The sequence below is a fragment of the Paroedura picta genome, chromosome 2 (assembly GCF_049243985.1).
Source record: "Paroedura picta isolate Pp20150507F chromosome 2, Ppicta_v3.0, whole genome shotgun sequence".
In the NCBI taxonomy this organism is placed as follows: Eukaryota; Metazoa; Chordata; class Lepidosauria; order Squamata; family Gekkonidae; genus Paroedura; species Paroedura picta.
The window spans coordinates 37,214,573-37,229,836 of NC_135370.1; the positions used below are offsets into that span (position 1 = coordinate 37,214,573).

At 47.1% G+C, this 15,264-nt stretch overlaps 1 protein-coding gene across 5 annotated transcripts in view; it reads left to right on the forward strand.

Moving 5' to 3' along the window:
* The window catches only part of FASTKD1 (FAST kinase domains 1), a 30,925-nt gene that overhangs the window by 896 nt on the left and 14,765 nt on the right, over positions 1 to 15,264 (forward strand). For 2 of the 5 annotated variants that reach the window (XM_077319782.1, XM_077319784.1), the window contains exons 2-8: positions 2,050 to 2,564; positions 5,168 to 5,236; positions 8,894 to 9,019; positions 9,692 to 10,090; positions 11,244 to 11,354; positions 12,158 to 12,289; positions 14,503 to 14,989. In XM_077319782.1, the coding sequence (XP_077175897.1) occupies positions 2,233 to 2,564; positions 5,168 to 5,236; positions 8,894 to 9,019; positions 9,692 to 10,090; positions 11,244 to 11,354; positions 12,158 to 12,289; positions 14,503 to 14,989 (1,656 nt within the window). In that variant the 5' untranslated portion in view covers positions 2,050 to 2,232. Of the gene's footprint in view, positions 1 to 2,049; positions 2,565 to 5,167; positions 5,273 to 8,893; positions 9,020 to 9,691; positions 10,091 to 11,243; positions 11,355 to 12,157; positions 12,290 to 14,502; positions 14,990 to 15,264 lie in introns of those variants that run through there. The other 3 variants (XM_077319785.1, XM_077319783.1, XM_077319786.1) reach the window with 3 other exon arrangements.

Consider the following 15,264-nt stretch of genomic DNA (forward strand, 5'->3'; position numbering starts at 1 on the left):
CAGGGGTAGTCAAACTGTGACCCTCCATGGACTACAATTCCCATGAGCCCCTGCCAGCGTTTGCTGGCAAGGGCTTATGGGAATTGTAGTCCATGGACATCTAGAGGGCGGCAGTTTGACTACCCCTGCTCTGGAGGGTTAACAAATGGCCACACAGGATGAGGCCTTCCCTCCATGTGGCCTCCTTACACTGATGTTTGGAGATTTACTGCCTGTGAACAAGGAAGTTCCATTTAATAAGGAGAGCCAGTTCGGTGTCGTGGTTAAGAGCAGTGGCCTCTAATCTGGAGACCCAGATTTGATTCCCTGCTCCTTCACATGCAGCCTTCTGGGTGGCCTTGGGCCAGTCACAGTTCTCAGAGCTCTTTCAGCCTCACCCACCTAACCGGGAGAGGAAGGGTAGGTGATTGTAAGCTACTCTGAGACTCTTGGGTAGTAAAAAGCAGGGTACAAAAACCAGCTCTTCTCTTCTCTCTCAGTCATGCTGGTTAATAGTCACTGACTGATCTGAGCACGTAGTGCTTGTGGTCGGCTCTTCATCCATTGGTAGTGAATTCCACATTTTAATCACTCACTGATTAAAGAAGTATTTCTCCCCTCCCCCCTTTTCTGAAGCTATTGCCCATCCACCAGCCTTGGAGTTCTAGTTTTTCAGGAGAGAAAGTTATCTGACCACTCTCTGCCCCATGAATAATTTTTTAAACCTCTATTATGCTCCCCCCACCCAGTTGCCTTTTTTTTTCTGTTAGAGGAAAGTCTTTACTGAAGGAAGGCTTACTGGGAATGGGAGCCATCTTGGTTTAGTGGTTAAGCGCGGCAGCCTCTAATCTGGCAAGTTGGGTTTGATGCCCCGCTCTTCCACATGCAGCCAGCTGGGTGACCTTGAGCAAGTTGCAGTCCTGTCAGTTGTTTTCACAGAGCAGTTCCGTCAGAGCTCTCAGCCACACCTACCTCAGAATATGTCTGTTATGGGGAGGGGAAAGGGAAGGCAATTGTAAGCTGCTTTGAGACTCTTTTTGGGTAGTGAAAAGCACAGTATGAAAACTAACTCGTTATCAAGCCTGTGGTTATTTTTGAGGGGTGATATTAACTGTACATCCATAATGAAATAAGATACCCCAGTCCAAAGAGCCTCTTGTGGCGCAGAGTGGTAAGGCAGCAAACATGCAGTCTGAAAGCTCTGCCCATGAGGCTGGAAGTTCAATCCCAGCAGCCAGCTCAAGGATGACTCAGCCTTCCAACCTTCCGAGGTCGGTAAAATGAATACCCAGCTGGCTAGGGGGTAAACGGTAATGACTGGGGAAGGCACTGGCAAACCACCCTGTATTGGGTCTGCCATGAAAACGCTAGAGGGCGTCACCCCAAGGGTCAGACATGACTCTGTGCTTGCACAGGGGATACCTTTACCCAGTCCACTTAATCACTGACTGGTCTGCATGGGACAAATGCTCAAAGGATGTGCTGGTATGCACATCTGTGATCATCAGCGTTCCAAAATCAATGCTGCTAATAATGAGGAAAGGGCCTATTAGCAGGCACTTCCTCAGAACATTCATTTGCCCTATGCAGATCCCTGGGCAGTTGTGGACCAGTATACTCCTGCCCACTCTACCTGTCGGAATGAACATGCTGATGGGACGGCTGCATGGGTCTAAACCGGCCTTTTTATGGTTGGGAAACCCCTGAAACATTCTTCAGGCATCGAGAAACCCCAGAATATGTTGGGAAGCAGAGCTGTGGATATGCCCACCTACCTCTTCAGCCCCATCATCGGCCATTTTGGGAGAGGGGAATGGGTCAACATGACCATAGATAGTCATATCACCTGATAAATGGTTAACACATTTACAAAAAATATATATTTAAAATTAACTCCCAGCCATTTGGGAAACCCTTGCTGAGAAAGTCTGCTGTAAGCTAATTGCATTGGTGGTCTTATTGGAGTAACTGGGTAGGATAGTGAAAAATGGGGGGAAAGGGAGCAGAGGCCTCGGGGAGCCAGTGTGGATTAATGATGAAGAGCGGATTTTAAAATTGATTCCATTGCAGATGTTTCAGAATTCCTTTATCGTTCTTCTCAGAAGTGACTTCAAAGGACACAGGAGATGCAAGCTTTTGGGTTATCTAAATGCCTTTCCTTCATGCCCACTAGCGGTTTGGTGATGACCGGAAACCGAGGAGACCAGTTTCATTCGGGACACGCTTAAGAGCAGCCTATAAAAAGCAACAAAAATGTTTTGCTTGAGACGTTTTCTGCTTTCACCGAGGACTTGCCAGGTTCGAAGGTGGAGCAGCAACGCATTTTTCTGCCAGCTAAACCAGTGCGCAGACGAAGAGCAAGTGTTTGATCTTGTTGGAAAGAACAAAACCAAACTCTCTGAAAAACATGTGGAAAAGGCTCTTGATATACTTTGGCAGTTTCAAAAGAAGAAGCCGGACTTCTTGAAGGATATCAATGATGTAAGAGATCACCCCCACTTTCTCATCCTTCGCATTTTAGCCGAAAACAAGATTGGATCGATGAATAATGAAGCATTAGTGAACATGCTCTACAATTTACTTAAGTAAGTGGTATTAACACTTATATGCAATGGAATAAAATTTATTTTAAATTGTGGGGAAGGGGTATGATTGAAGCTTTCGTTTAAAAAAGTATTTTAAAAATGAACGTTCGAAATATAGCAGGCTGATTTCACACCTCACTTGCTGGTACAAGACCAGTAGGGAGTATTTTGACTAAACTTCCCCATACCTTTGGGCCAAAGGCCATTATATACACACACACACACACACACACACACGGCCGACTCCCTTGTCTCCCCACGGGTCTCGGAGGCTGCTGCGAGGACCGCGGGAAGGTTTCTCCGCCCGGCCCCCTCCCCGGCATTCCTAGAAAAATCTAGGCTGCAAAAGAGAAGGCTGATCTCTCATTCAGCGGGGGAATGGACTGGCTGGCCTGTATGGCCCCTTCCAGCTCCATGACCCTATGATCCGAACCTTGCATGTTCCGAAGCACATTTCTATACCACTGTAGAAAAGCTTTCCTCAGGCTATGAAAGATTGAGATGCAAAGAAGTTAAGTCCATAAGCTGGACAGAACCCGTCAAGCAGCCAAGTGTTGCTTGATGTTGGCAGGGCAGCAGAACCTGTTGCAGAAAAGGTAAGTTTGGTGTCATGGTTAGGAGTGCGGACTTCTAATCTGGTGAGCTGAGTTCGATTCTGCACTCCCCCACATGCATCCAGCTGGGTGACCTTGGGCTGGCCACAGCACTGATGAAGCTGTTCAGACGAGCAGTAATATCAGGGCTCTCTCAGCCTCACCTACCTCACAGGGTGTTTGTTGTGGGGAGAGGAAAGGGGAGGTGACTGTAAGACACTTTGAGACTCCTTCAGGTAGAGAAAAGCGGCATATAAGAATTAACTCTTCTTCTTCTTCATCAGTAATATCAGGGCTCTCTCAGCCTCACCCACCTCACAGGGTATCTGTTGTGGAGAGAGAAACGGGAAGGTGACTAAGCCGCTTTGAGACTCCTTCGGGTTGAGAAAAGTGGCATATAAAAACCAACTCTTCTTCTAAGCTAGTGCTCCACTCAAAAACTTAAACACTTGCACCATAGGAAGTGCTGTGCTATCAACCTCAAATGAGATTTTTGCTCTCCCTCTGAGCCCATGAAGCCGTCATACACTGACACAGATCACTGGTCAGTCAAGGTCAGTATTGTCTACTCTGATTGACCATGACTCGGCAGAGGTCTTCCATATCACCTTCTGGTGGGGACAAGTGGTGTCAAGTCACAGCCAATTTATGGTTGACCCCCATTGGGTTTTCAAGGCAAGAGATCAACAGCACTGGTTTGACATTGACTGCCTCTGCCTAGAGCCTCTCTGGGCTTTCTTGGCGGTCTTCCATCCAAGTACTAACCAGGGCTGACCCTGCTTACCTTCTGAGATCTGAAGAGATTAGGCTAGTCTGGCCCTTCCAGTTCAGAGCCATCACCTACAACTTCATCTTTTTAGCTGGAGGTAGTGAGAATTGAGCTTAGGACTGTCTCCATGAACAGGTGTTGCTTTGCCACTGAACCACAGTCATAGCTACAAGAATGTGGTTGTACCCAAAGTGTGCTTAACAGTGAGGTAGAAGACAGGGGGGTAGAGTATTGGGAGGTATGTACATAAAGGCAATTATACTATGGTTATAATTGACAACAAGGATTAAGAGGTTGAACTGGAGACCTTGTGGACATGGTGGATTTGTTGGACAAGAAAGAGAAGAAGAAGAGTTGAGTTTTTATACACACACCCCTTTTCACTACCCAAAGGAATCCCAAAGTGGCTTGCAAACACTTTCCCCTTCCTCTTCCCACAATAGATACCCTGTGAGGTAGGTGGGGCTGATAAGACTGTGAGAACAGCTCTAAGAGAACTGCGACTAGCCCAAGGTCGCCCAGCTGGCTGCATGTGGAGGAGTGGGGAGTCAAATCCAGTTCTCCAGGTTAGAGCTCCCAACTCTTAACCCCTACACAAAGCTGGAGGCTTTCTGTACAACAGCGCTCCCCAACCTTTTGAAGGTTGAGGACTGCTTCCAGGGGTGAGGAAGAGCCGGCGGCCCAGGCGCCACGCATGCGCATTAGCGTCCCCTGGTGGTGAAAACGTGCATGCTCGGAGCTGCCACACATGCACGTTTTCACCACCAGGGGCGCTAACACGCATGCGCGGCTGCTCCGTGCATGCGCGTTTGTGTCCACCAGCGTGCCGGCGGCGGCGCCTGCCTCTTCCCCCCCCCCCCTTCTAGCAGCAAGAAGCTAGCTGGGCCGTGAGCGGTGGCCGCTTTGGTGGCCGCTTCTCTCGCGGCCTGGTGAGCTTCTCGCTGTGTGGGGGGGGAGAAAGGCAAGCATAGCTGCCGCCGGCCCACTACTGAGGCCTTCGGGCCGCGGACCGGGGGTTGACGACCCCCGCTGTACAATTGCAGGAACTGATTCCCCTCATATTTTGTGGATTTTTCCCCTCAAACCGTAAAGAAAAATTTTCCAACAGATACAAGGCCTATTTGCAAGCAATCTGATGTTTTTGATCAGTTTCTGATTGCCTAGTTTCTTTTCAGCTCCCTAATGAGGAAGCTAAAGTAGCCATGCAGAATCGATTGAATTGTCTTTTGGCTCTTCTGAAGGTTCAACGTTGATGCCCACGATTCCCTGGTTGCAGAGATTGTCATGGAAGGCTGGAAAAGACTGGACAGGTGAACAGGTTTCCTTTTCATTTATCGCCGATAAGGGTACGCATTAGTATTTTCTTATTTTAAAAAGCTCTTGTAAAGTTAGTTCTGGCAAGACTCTAAAACTGGTTTGGGTCTCTCCACATTCTCTTTTGTATTTGTTCACACAGTTCCGCAGCCAGTGGTCATATAGCGATACCGAGGTTTCCCAGTTCTGAGTGGAGAAATATCTGGAGATTTTGTGGGTGGAGCCTGAGGAAGGCGGGGTTTGGGGGGGAGAGGGACTTCAGTGGGGTATAATGTCATACAGTCCACCCCACCTTTCATAGTGGTCATTTTCTCTAGGAGAAATGATCTCTGTTGCCTGGAGATCAATTGTAATAGCAGGAGATTTCTGGGCACCACTGCGGGGTTGATGAATAGCTATCAGTTCCAGTAAAGAATCTTAATTAAATCAGAGCCAGAACGAGTTCTGGATATTGACTGATTTTCAAAATGATACATTTTCTTCACTGGCTGAAATATATCTATACTTATCCATACAAATAAAAATTGATAATATCACCATAAGGCAGTGGTTCTCAACCTGGGGGTCAGGACCTCTCTGGGGGTCGAACGACCCTTTCACAGGGGTCGTGGCAAGGCAAGCAGCTTGGCCGGGGGGGGGGTTGTGCTGCCACTGTTGCCACTCCTGTAGGTGCCACACAACAACCTTGTGTGGTAGATGGAGGTAGAGCATTTGTCTGTCTGGAAAAAAGCGAGATCAGTATGTTGGGACAAGAGGCAGAACTGAACTGAGAAACCCTAGAAAACCCCCAGTTTATATACAATCATGAACAATTGATCTTCATGCCATTGGTCAGTTTGGGTTTAATTTCTGCGAAAGAACGCTTGCATAATTTTATGGTTGGGGGTCACCACAACATGAGGAACTGTATTAACGGGTCGCGGCATTAGGAAGATTGAGAACCACTGACATAAGGCATAATAAGTTAAAAATTGATAATAACACCATAAGTCATAATTGCAACTGAAAGTATTAAAAAAGCAAAGGATTAATAACTCAAATACATACTACTTAGCTTTTTCATACTTTCCGTTGAGATTGTATACCAGTTGTTGGATTTACTACATAGTTTGTATAATAGCTTTCTAAAGGTACTCTAGGTCAGTGGTCCCCAACCTTCTTCATGTTATTTGTAATAAGAAAAAAAATAACAGAAAGACTTATGGTGATATTATCAGTTTTCATTTGTCTTGATATATTTCAGCCACTGAAGAAAATGTATCATTTTGAAAATGAGTGAACATCCAGAACTTGTTCTGGCTCTGATTTGATAAAGAAGATTCTTTACCGGAACTGATAGCCTTTTTTCTATAGCCATGTGCTGCTGGCCGGTCTCTATATCAACAGTCCCTATTGCAAGGTTGACGGTCATTGCAGCAAGAGAGCAAGCTATAAATTTAACAATGTATAAGGGCTACTGTTGGCTTAGGCCAGGCTTTCTCAATCCGGGTTTCGTGAAACCCTGGGGTTTGTTGACGGTCCTGGGAGGGTTTCCCAAATGGGTGGGAGTTAATCAAGTTTTAATATTTCTTTCAATTTATTAAACATTTATCAGGTGATATGAGCATACATAGTCATGTCAACCCGCCCCCTCCCAAAATGGACCTGGAGGGGGCGGGAAGGGGAGGGGCCCCAGGTGGGCACATACACAGCTATGCTTCTAAACTATATTCTGCACGATTGGGCCACTTCGCCCGGAGTCTTAAGAATGTTTCAGGGGTTTCTCAAGGGTACAAAAGTCGACAAAGGCTGGCTTGGGGGAAATGTTAAGTTGCAAGGTGAAGGCTTCGTTCAGAAGAGGAAGAGAGAGAGTGCACATGCCCTTGAGCCAGTTTGTAACTAGCCATTAAATTGCTGTTCTTTGAGGGAGCTAAAGCACACTAGATCTACCCATTCAAGTATTTATACTAGTTCCCAGAGAGTACACCAGAGTCCTTCAAAGCTCTTGTAACTCATGATGTCACTTTGGGAAGGAATGTGAATTTCTAGCTGGGCTTCAGCATCCTTGTTCAGTTCTCATGTTCTGCCAAGCCCCTGACTACGGTTGTGGACAGGGGAAGATATTTCAGAGGCCAGCATAGAGGGCCTGGGCGGCATCTGTGCTCATTTCTGCCTGTGTACATCAATCCGGTGTTAAGTGCAAGTCAGGAGAGAACGCAACACGTACAGGCTTGCGTGCCCTGTTAAAAATAACAGAGATGCTTTCAGCTGTTTGGCTGGAGAGGATGGGTCAGATCCAACATTCTTTTTTCCATTAACAAAAAACATGATTTTTTTCCTGTTTCTTTACCGTGCTGCAGCCCACTGAGCCTTGTTTCCTCCCCCCCCCCCGAGAACATCTGGAGAGCTGCAGAAAGAAACAAAGTTCTGTTCCAGGCGGAAGTGCTTTTCATTAATGGAAAATTTTAGTCCGGTTCCAGTCTGTAGATCTTTGCACCTTCATCAGTGGCCAATGGAAAAGGGAATGAAGGCAGAGCAGATTCCACTTGGCTCCCATGCTGCTCTCAAGGGCCAAATGACTTCTCCGGCCCAAGTAGAGTGTGCATTGCAGGGAGAGGGTAGCGTTATCTTCTTTGAGCACGCATCTGCTACATTTATGGACTACATTTTGATCCTGTCTTTTATCCCAAAGCCTTGGGACAGTGTACTTCGTTTTCCCCTCTTCTTTTTTATCTTTAGAGCAACCCTGTGAGGTCGGGTAGACTGCGAAAGAGTGCCTGGCCCAAGATTACTCACAGCGGAGGGGGGGGGGGGGGGATACAAATGTGAACCCACCCAGGTTCTAACCTGGCACTCTATCCCACTATGCCACATGAGCTAGAAACATCTAAGGGAGTCTCTCTTGACCATGGAGGAGCCCCTGAAATATTTTTCAGGCTTCGAGGAGCCCTGCAACCGGGCTGGAAGTATGGCTAAGTCCACTAAGGCAGAATATAGCGGAAAGGCCGGGAAATCCCCGGGGAGCTCTCATTGAGATCAGGGCCTCAGGTTTGGTCTGACATCCTACCTGCAGCATAAACTGCTTAAATCTGAAGATGCAGTTTTATGCATTCTGTATTATGTTGCCTTTGCACAAAGAATGCAAAGGGAAAGCATGTGTTTCTCTGGGCTTTCTTAAGGCCCACTGCTGCACCCAAGAGAAACTCCTAAAGCCACTGCTTTGAATACATGTTGATTTTCAGTGGAAGCTACTTCTGAGTCAGCGATCATAGGAGTGAGGTTGAATTGACTGGCTCCATTTCAATGTCGGTCAAAGATAGGTTTAGGGTTCCTGGAAACCCTGAGATTGCTGGAATCGTGCCTGTCACCGAAGGCTTTCTTGACTGATAACTGCTGTAGTTTTAAATGCTGAGAGTATTGACTGAAAAATTGCAGTCTTAATCAGGTTGGATAGCTTTGTTGGTCTGAAGCAACAGAACAGAATTTAGGTCCAGGTCTTTTAAGGTGCCGCTGGACTTTAATTTTAGTCTTCATAAGAATATCGTAATTGAGCAGTCAACTTTTCCTCAGGTATCTCTGTTGTTTATGGTGCACATGGAGAAATATTTCATATTACCATATCATGCTCATTTTGGTAAAGTAATCCTTTATTTTTTTTTAATGTATCCTTACAGTATGAACATGCCCGAGCTGTCTAAATTTTCGTTGTGTCTGCATGAGCAACAGATGTCCCATAGTCCTCTCATGGGCCAGATAGCTGAGATTGTGAATAAGAATTTGGCGTCCATGCAGGCCACGAGGTAAACTTAACTTGACAAAAGTCTACATGTCTTACACAGCTTGCAAGTAGGGATGCACGCTCTGGCGTGGTTCAGCAGCTTCAGTAACCCCTGAAGGCCGAGGTGGCTAGCGCCACGGTGGGGAGGGGAGGGGCAGCGGTGGCACCACCCTTCCCCTCCACACTGTGCTGTTGGCCACCTCAGGCTTCACTGCTTGCCAAAGCACACCTGCTCAGTTGTTGTCTGTCATGCTTTCCCCCCCCAATTGTCTGTACTACCTGGATTTGCTTGTACAGTTGAAGCTTTGTTAGCAGAAACATCAGGCAAGCTTTTGAAAAGTTACTGATATCTTTGGTGGAACTTTCTCCCCCACTTCACCTCCTCTATCTCCTACAAAAAAGAAAAAATTGCCCGAGGTTGCGGTGTCCTTGAGCAGGGGTAGTCAACCTGTGGTCCTCCAGATGTGCATGGACTACAATTCCCATGAGCCCCTGCCAGAGGCTCATGGGAATTGTAGTCCATGGACATCTGGAGGACCACACGTTGACTACCCCTGCCATAAGGTCCATGAGATGGTGGTTGTAGTGAGGAGGAGAATTAGGTGAGATCGGGGGAAATGGGGTTAGATCCAACTCCTTATTATGTTTGTTCATCTAGCCAGGAAACCTAACCTCTTTTAAACGTTTTTTTTAGGGTTTTATCCGTTTTGATGGTCAGCATATCTCATGTTATCTCGCACAGTTTTCGAGATCGGTTGATACAGAAGGCGGAGTTTCTTTTGGATACTGTGGATTCCATCCCCTTGAACCATGCCAGGAGGTTCATACATTTTCTCTGTAATGTAAAATTCTGTCATCGTCCTTTGCTACACAAGTGTAATAAGGTCTTCCTTCGGAATGTGAACCAATTGGATGTGGACAGCATAGGAATCATCCTTGGAATCTACCAGCTGTTACAGTTTAACAACACAGAATTTCGACTGGCTGCTAAACAAAAACTGACGGAAATCATGGACGACTGTACCAGTTTTTCGAAGTTCACTCGTCTATTTATTGCTCTCGCTCCTATGGCAGGGCCAGAAGTCAGAGAACGGTAAGTTCAGCCATGGTTTGTTTATTTATTATGGGATTTATAGTCCGCCCTACGAGCCTCTTGTGGTGCAGAGTGGTAATGCAGCAGACATGCAGTCTGAAGTTCTGCCCATGAGGCTGGGAGTTCGATCCCAGCAGCCGGTTCAGGGTTGACTCAGCCTTCCATCCTTCCGAGGTCGGTAAAATTAGTACCCAGCTTGCTGGGGGGTAAACGGTAATGACTGGGGAAGCCACTGGCAAACCACCCCGTATTGAGTCTGCCATGAAAACGCTAGAGGGCGTCACCCCAAGGGTCAGACATGACCCGGTGCTTGCACTGTGGCCATCCAATTACTCTGCAGGGCAAACAACAGGGCACAGAGGTCAAAACCTTCCCTTGATGTTGCTTCCTAACACTGGAATTCAGAGGTTTTCTGCTTCTGAACATGGAGGTTCCCTTCAGTCACTATGGCCGGGGGTAGTCAACCTGTGTTCCTCCAGATGTTCATGGACTACAATTCCACGAGCCCCTGCCAGCAAATGCGGAACATCTGGAGGACCACAAGTTGACTACCCCTGACTCTGGCTATTACCGACTGATAGACCTGTCCTCTGTGAATTAGCCTTAATTTCACCTATACCTTTCGCCTTCACTACATCCAGTTCCTCTGGAGCAGTAAATTCCACATTTAAAACTCTCATCCTCACAGAAGTGCTTTCCTTTCCTTCCTTTCTGAATCCGCTGCCCACGGCCTCATTGGATGTCCTCAAGAAGGGAAAATGGGAATTTGACATGCTGTATTTTCAGTGTGACTTCTACTTGTGCCCCCATCAGGGTTGCTGTTTAGTTTCCAGTGATTTTTGCGCAGGAATGTCTTTTTTAAGCTTTCCTGGACAAAATCAGTTTCTGTTTCCCTCGCACATCTCCTTCCCTCCTTTATATCAGGGGTAGTCAAACTGCGGCCCTCCAGATGTCCGTGGACTACAATTCCCAGGAGCCCCTGCCAGCATTCGCTGGCAGGGGCTCCTGGGAATTGTAGTCCACGGACATCTGGAGGGCCGCAGTTTGACTACCCCTGCTTTATACAAATGCAATGTAGACACTGTGCTGCTTTCTCTGAACTACTGGAAATTTGCAAAATGCACCTTTTCTTTTCTTTTCTTTTTTCTTTTAGGCTAATGGAGACTTCGCTGCTGATGGCAGATGAATTTGACCCTCATCAAGCCTTAGGCATGATAGAAGCCATGCAAGAAATAGAATGCAGAAGCTCACAGCTGATTCAAAAGTAAACCTTAACGACAAAGGACCCGTGAAATCTCTGCATTTAAAGGGCAGCGCAGTCTGTGGACAGCAGAGCACTGCAAGATTTAAAAAAATACTGTGTGCATGGAACTATAATGATATATTAGTTCACTTGCTCATACACCAGTCTCAAAAATCTTAGGTTGTATCTTACGAGCATCAAAGTCAGGTTTTAGCTGTGTGTCACACCTTAGACCAGGGGTAGTCAACCTGTGGTCCTCCAGATGTCCATGGACTACAAAAGCCTGAATCTATAGTTTCTTGGGTACCATTTTTCTTCCCCTCCCACCCACCCCCATTAAAAAATGACACTGTCATAAAGCAGCTGCAACTGGGCCAGATTCATGATCGAACTTCCCAAATGTCTTCCTTTGAAGTCAGGGCCAGGTGTTAAAATGTTTGTCACTCAGAAGAGACCAGTTTAGGGTTAGCGTGTTTTTTTTTGGCCACATTTCCCCCCTTCCTGTGACAGCCCCCCATTCCCTCCTCCCCGTCCTCCCCCAGAAGCACCACTGTGGCCTTCAGGAATAAGCGGAGAAGCGAAAAAGTTCACATTGGATGGAAATCCCTCCTGCCCATTTCAGTGGGATCCTATCTATTGTGTTCATGTCACAGATGTCCGGATCCTGTAATACCAGATCCCTGCTTTAATCGGATCACGTATAGAACTCTGAACCCGAGGCTAGGAGACAATCTCAAAGAAATTTTTGTTAAGCCTCTTAATGATGTTCCGACACATTGTGATAATTCTGGTCTCATAGTTTTTGTTTTTGTTTTTAATTCCAGGGTTTCTTCTTTCCTTCTCAAACACTTGGATCTCTACAGTCCAAGAGAGCTGGCCAGAGTAACACAGTCAACGGTGGCCCTCCGGTTCCCCAATCCTGACCTTTACAACAGATTACATAGACAGCTAATCAAGTAAGCGAAAGTACCTTTAGGTTGAGTGGGTTCTGTCATTTTCCCGTTACTCTGTTCACCGTCAGCATCCCTGCAGGTTGGTATGTCTGGAACTTCCAAGATGCACAACAAAACTGTCAATAACACCATCTTATAAATAAGTCCCCAGGAGCTCACAAATAGGTGTTCCAACTCTCCTCCCTCCTCGTTAGGACACATGGAAGGGACCATGCATTAGCCCTGATCTGGATAACCCAGGCTAGCCCGGCCTTGTCAGAGCTTGGAAGCTAAGTGGGGTCGTCCCTATTCACCCTTTGGATGGGAGGCGACCCAGGAAGTCTAGGTTGTGTTGCAAGGACAGGCAACGGCAAAGCACCCCTGAGCATCTCATGCCTTGAAAACCCCACCAGGGGTCGCCGTGAATCAAAAAAAAGATTTGTAAATCAGTTGCGACTTGGTGGCCAAAAAAAAAAGATTCTCAATGGAGCCCTTCCTCCGTCACATGAAAAAGGCAACTGGGACAGTCCCTGACAATGCAGAGAGAAATTGGTCTGTATTAGTATTATCATGTTGACCATGTGCAGTCTGTGAACCAATGTATCCTTGGAAGGAGGTCCCAACACATAACCCAGTGAATGAAGAGGAGGAGTTGGTTTTTATATCCCACTTTTCTCTACCAGGAGTCGTCTCAAAGCGGCTTGCCATTGCCTTCCCTTCCTTTCCCCACAGAAGGCACCCTGTGAGGTAGGTGAGGCCGAGAGAGCTCTAAGAGAACTGCCCTGTGGGAACAGGTCTAACAGATCTGTGACTAGCCCAAGATCCGTTGGCTGCATGTGAACGAACGGAGAATCAAGCCTGGCTCTCCAAATTAGAAGCTGCTGCTCTTAACCACTACACCAAGCTGAGATGCAGTAATGAATTAAGCTGGAGTTCAGTGGGTCAGTGGTCAAGTATATGCTTAACACGTGGAAGGTCACTTTCAGATGCTGGAATCTCCAATGAACAGGGGTTTGGATGGTAGGTGTAGGCAAAGAAGTTATAAAGAGCTGTATTGGTCCTCAAAAAAACAGAGAAAGAAACAATCATGTAATGTCTTGTTATTAAAGACAACGAAAGGACACACAAAATATCGTGCAAGCTTTCAAGTTCTCTAGAAGCCTTCGTCCGGCAGCTTTGACAAACATTAAAACATGAAGGAAAAGGCATATTTTCCAGGTCTGGATTTTGAGACCCTAGATACAGATGTTACATTACAGTGCTTGCATGCGAAGGAAGAGATGCAGCCAGGAGTGGAGGGCCCAGATGTCCTCTGGGAGCTCGTTCCACCAGGTGGTGGCCAGAACAGAGAATGATCCGACTCTGGGTGAGGCCAAGCATGCTTCCGTGGGGCAGGGATCTCACCAGCCAGTCGGAGCTGGCTAAGCGTAGTGCTCTTTGTGGGGGCATAAGTAGAGAGACGGTCCCTTAGGTACATTGGGCCCAGACCGCATGTTTATTTATTTATTTTCTTAGATTTTTTTTTTTTATACCACCCTCCCATACAGCTCAGGGCGGTATGACCTTATAGGTAATTACCAAGACCTTAAGCCTGATCCAGGATTTATCTGGTAGCCAGGGTCAGATGTGGGCCCTGCAAGGTGTTTCCGTGAGGACCCTGGCTGCTGTGTTCTGAACCAGTTGTAGCTTCCGGATCAGGAATAAGGGTAGGCACATGTATAGAGAGTTGCAGAAATCCAATCTAGAGGCAACTGTCGCATGGATCACCGGGTATTCTGGGGCCAAATACGGCACTAGTAGCTGGGCTTTGGTGCAGGTAGACCAACGGCAGCTGTGTGACTCTTGTGACCTGGGCCCATTCTGCACTCATAGGATAATGCACTTTCAGTGTGCTTTGGCAGCTGGATTTTCCTATGTGGAACAGGAAAATCTACTTCTAAAGTGCATTATCTATTGCATGCAGAACAGGCCCTGGGCCTCCATAGAAAAGGAGGTGTCTAGGATCATGCCCAGATTTCTGGTGGAGTGGATCACTGCAAGTTGCACCCCATCCAGATTGGGCAGCCACGCTTTCTCGCTTGGTCCCTTTCTGCCCAGCCACAGGACCTCCGTCTTTGAAGGGTTGACCTTCAGATGGCTCTGCTTGAGCCAACCCATCACTTCTTCCAGACATGCTTATGGGACCCCACATGTCCACTTACTGCTCTTCACTTTGTTTCTCATTCTTCTCCTTCCAGCCGCTTGAAAGTTAAAATCACGCCTTCAGAAGTCGCCATACTGATCCAAACCCTTTCCACGCTCCCTTCTTCTTTCATGGATGAAGCCGTGGTCAGTACCATTGACGCCATCTTGCCGCAGTGCAGCTTGAGCAATCTGAGTTGCTTTGCCACCGCCCTTGTCAAATGGTTTAAACAGGACAAGTCCACTCAGTCAAACCTTTCTGTGACGTACGGGACGCTTCTGCAAAAAGTCAATGCCCTTGCTCATCATAGGCTAGAGACAGTCCATGAGCTGGATCTTCTCTTGGAGGAAATTAAGTATGCCTCCGGAGAATGGTTTGAAGAAGAGCTTCTCGAAGATGCCCTAGCTGCTTTCCAGCGCTTGAAGGATCAGATTTCCGCGACAAACGTCGTGGAATTTTCCTCCTTTCTCACCAGGGCCTCCTACCTCTGCACTCCGTTACTTGATAGAATCGCCGATGTTACTCTTCAGCATTCCGATAAGGTAAAACAGCCACTTCCCCTTTTGTTCTTCCTTAAAAGTGACAGCACAAGCATAGCGGTTCACAAATCATCTGAAAATATTTCAGTGTTGTCACTTCCTGTGCCGTGGAAGTGGCCTGATGGTGTCCCACTGGTGAGTGATGGCACTTCTGGTGACATGTGACTTCCGGGGTGTGTGGCAGGAGGGTGTATCCAGCTGACATAACTTCCGGGGTTTCTCAAAGCCTGAAGAATGTTTCAGTGTTTTGTCAGCGGTGAAAAGGTTGAGAAAGGCTG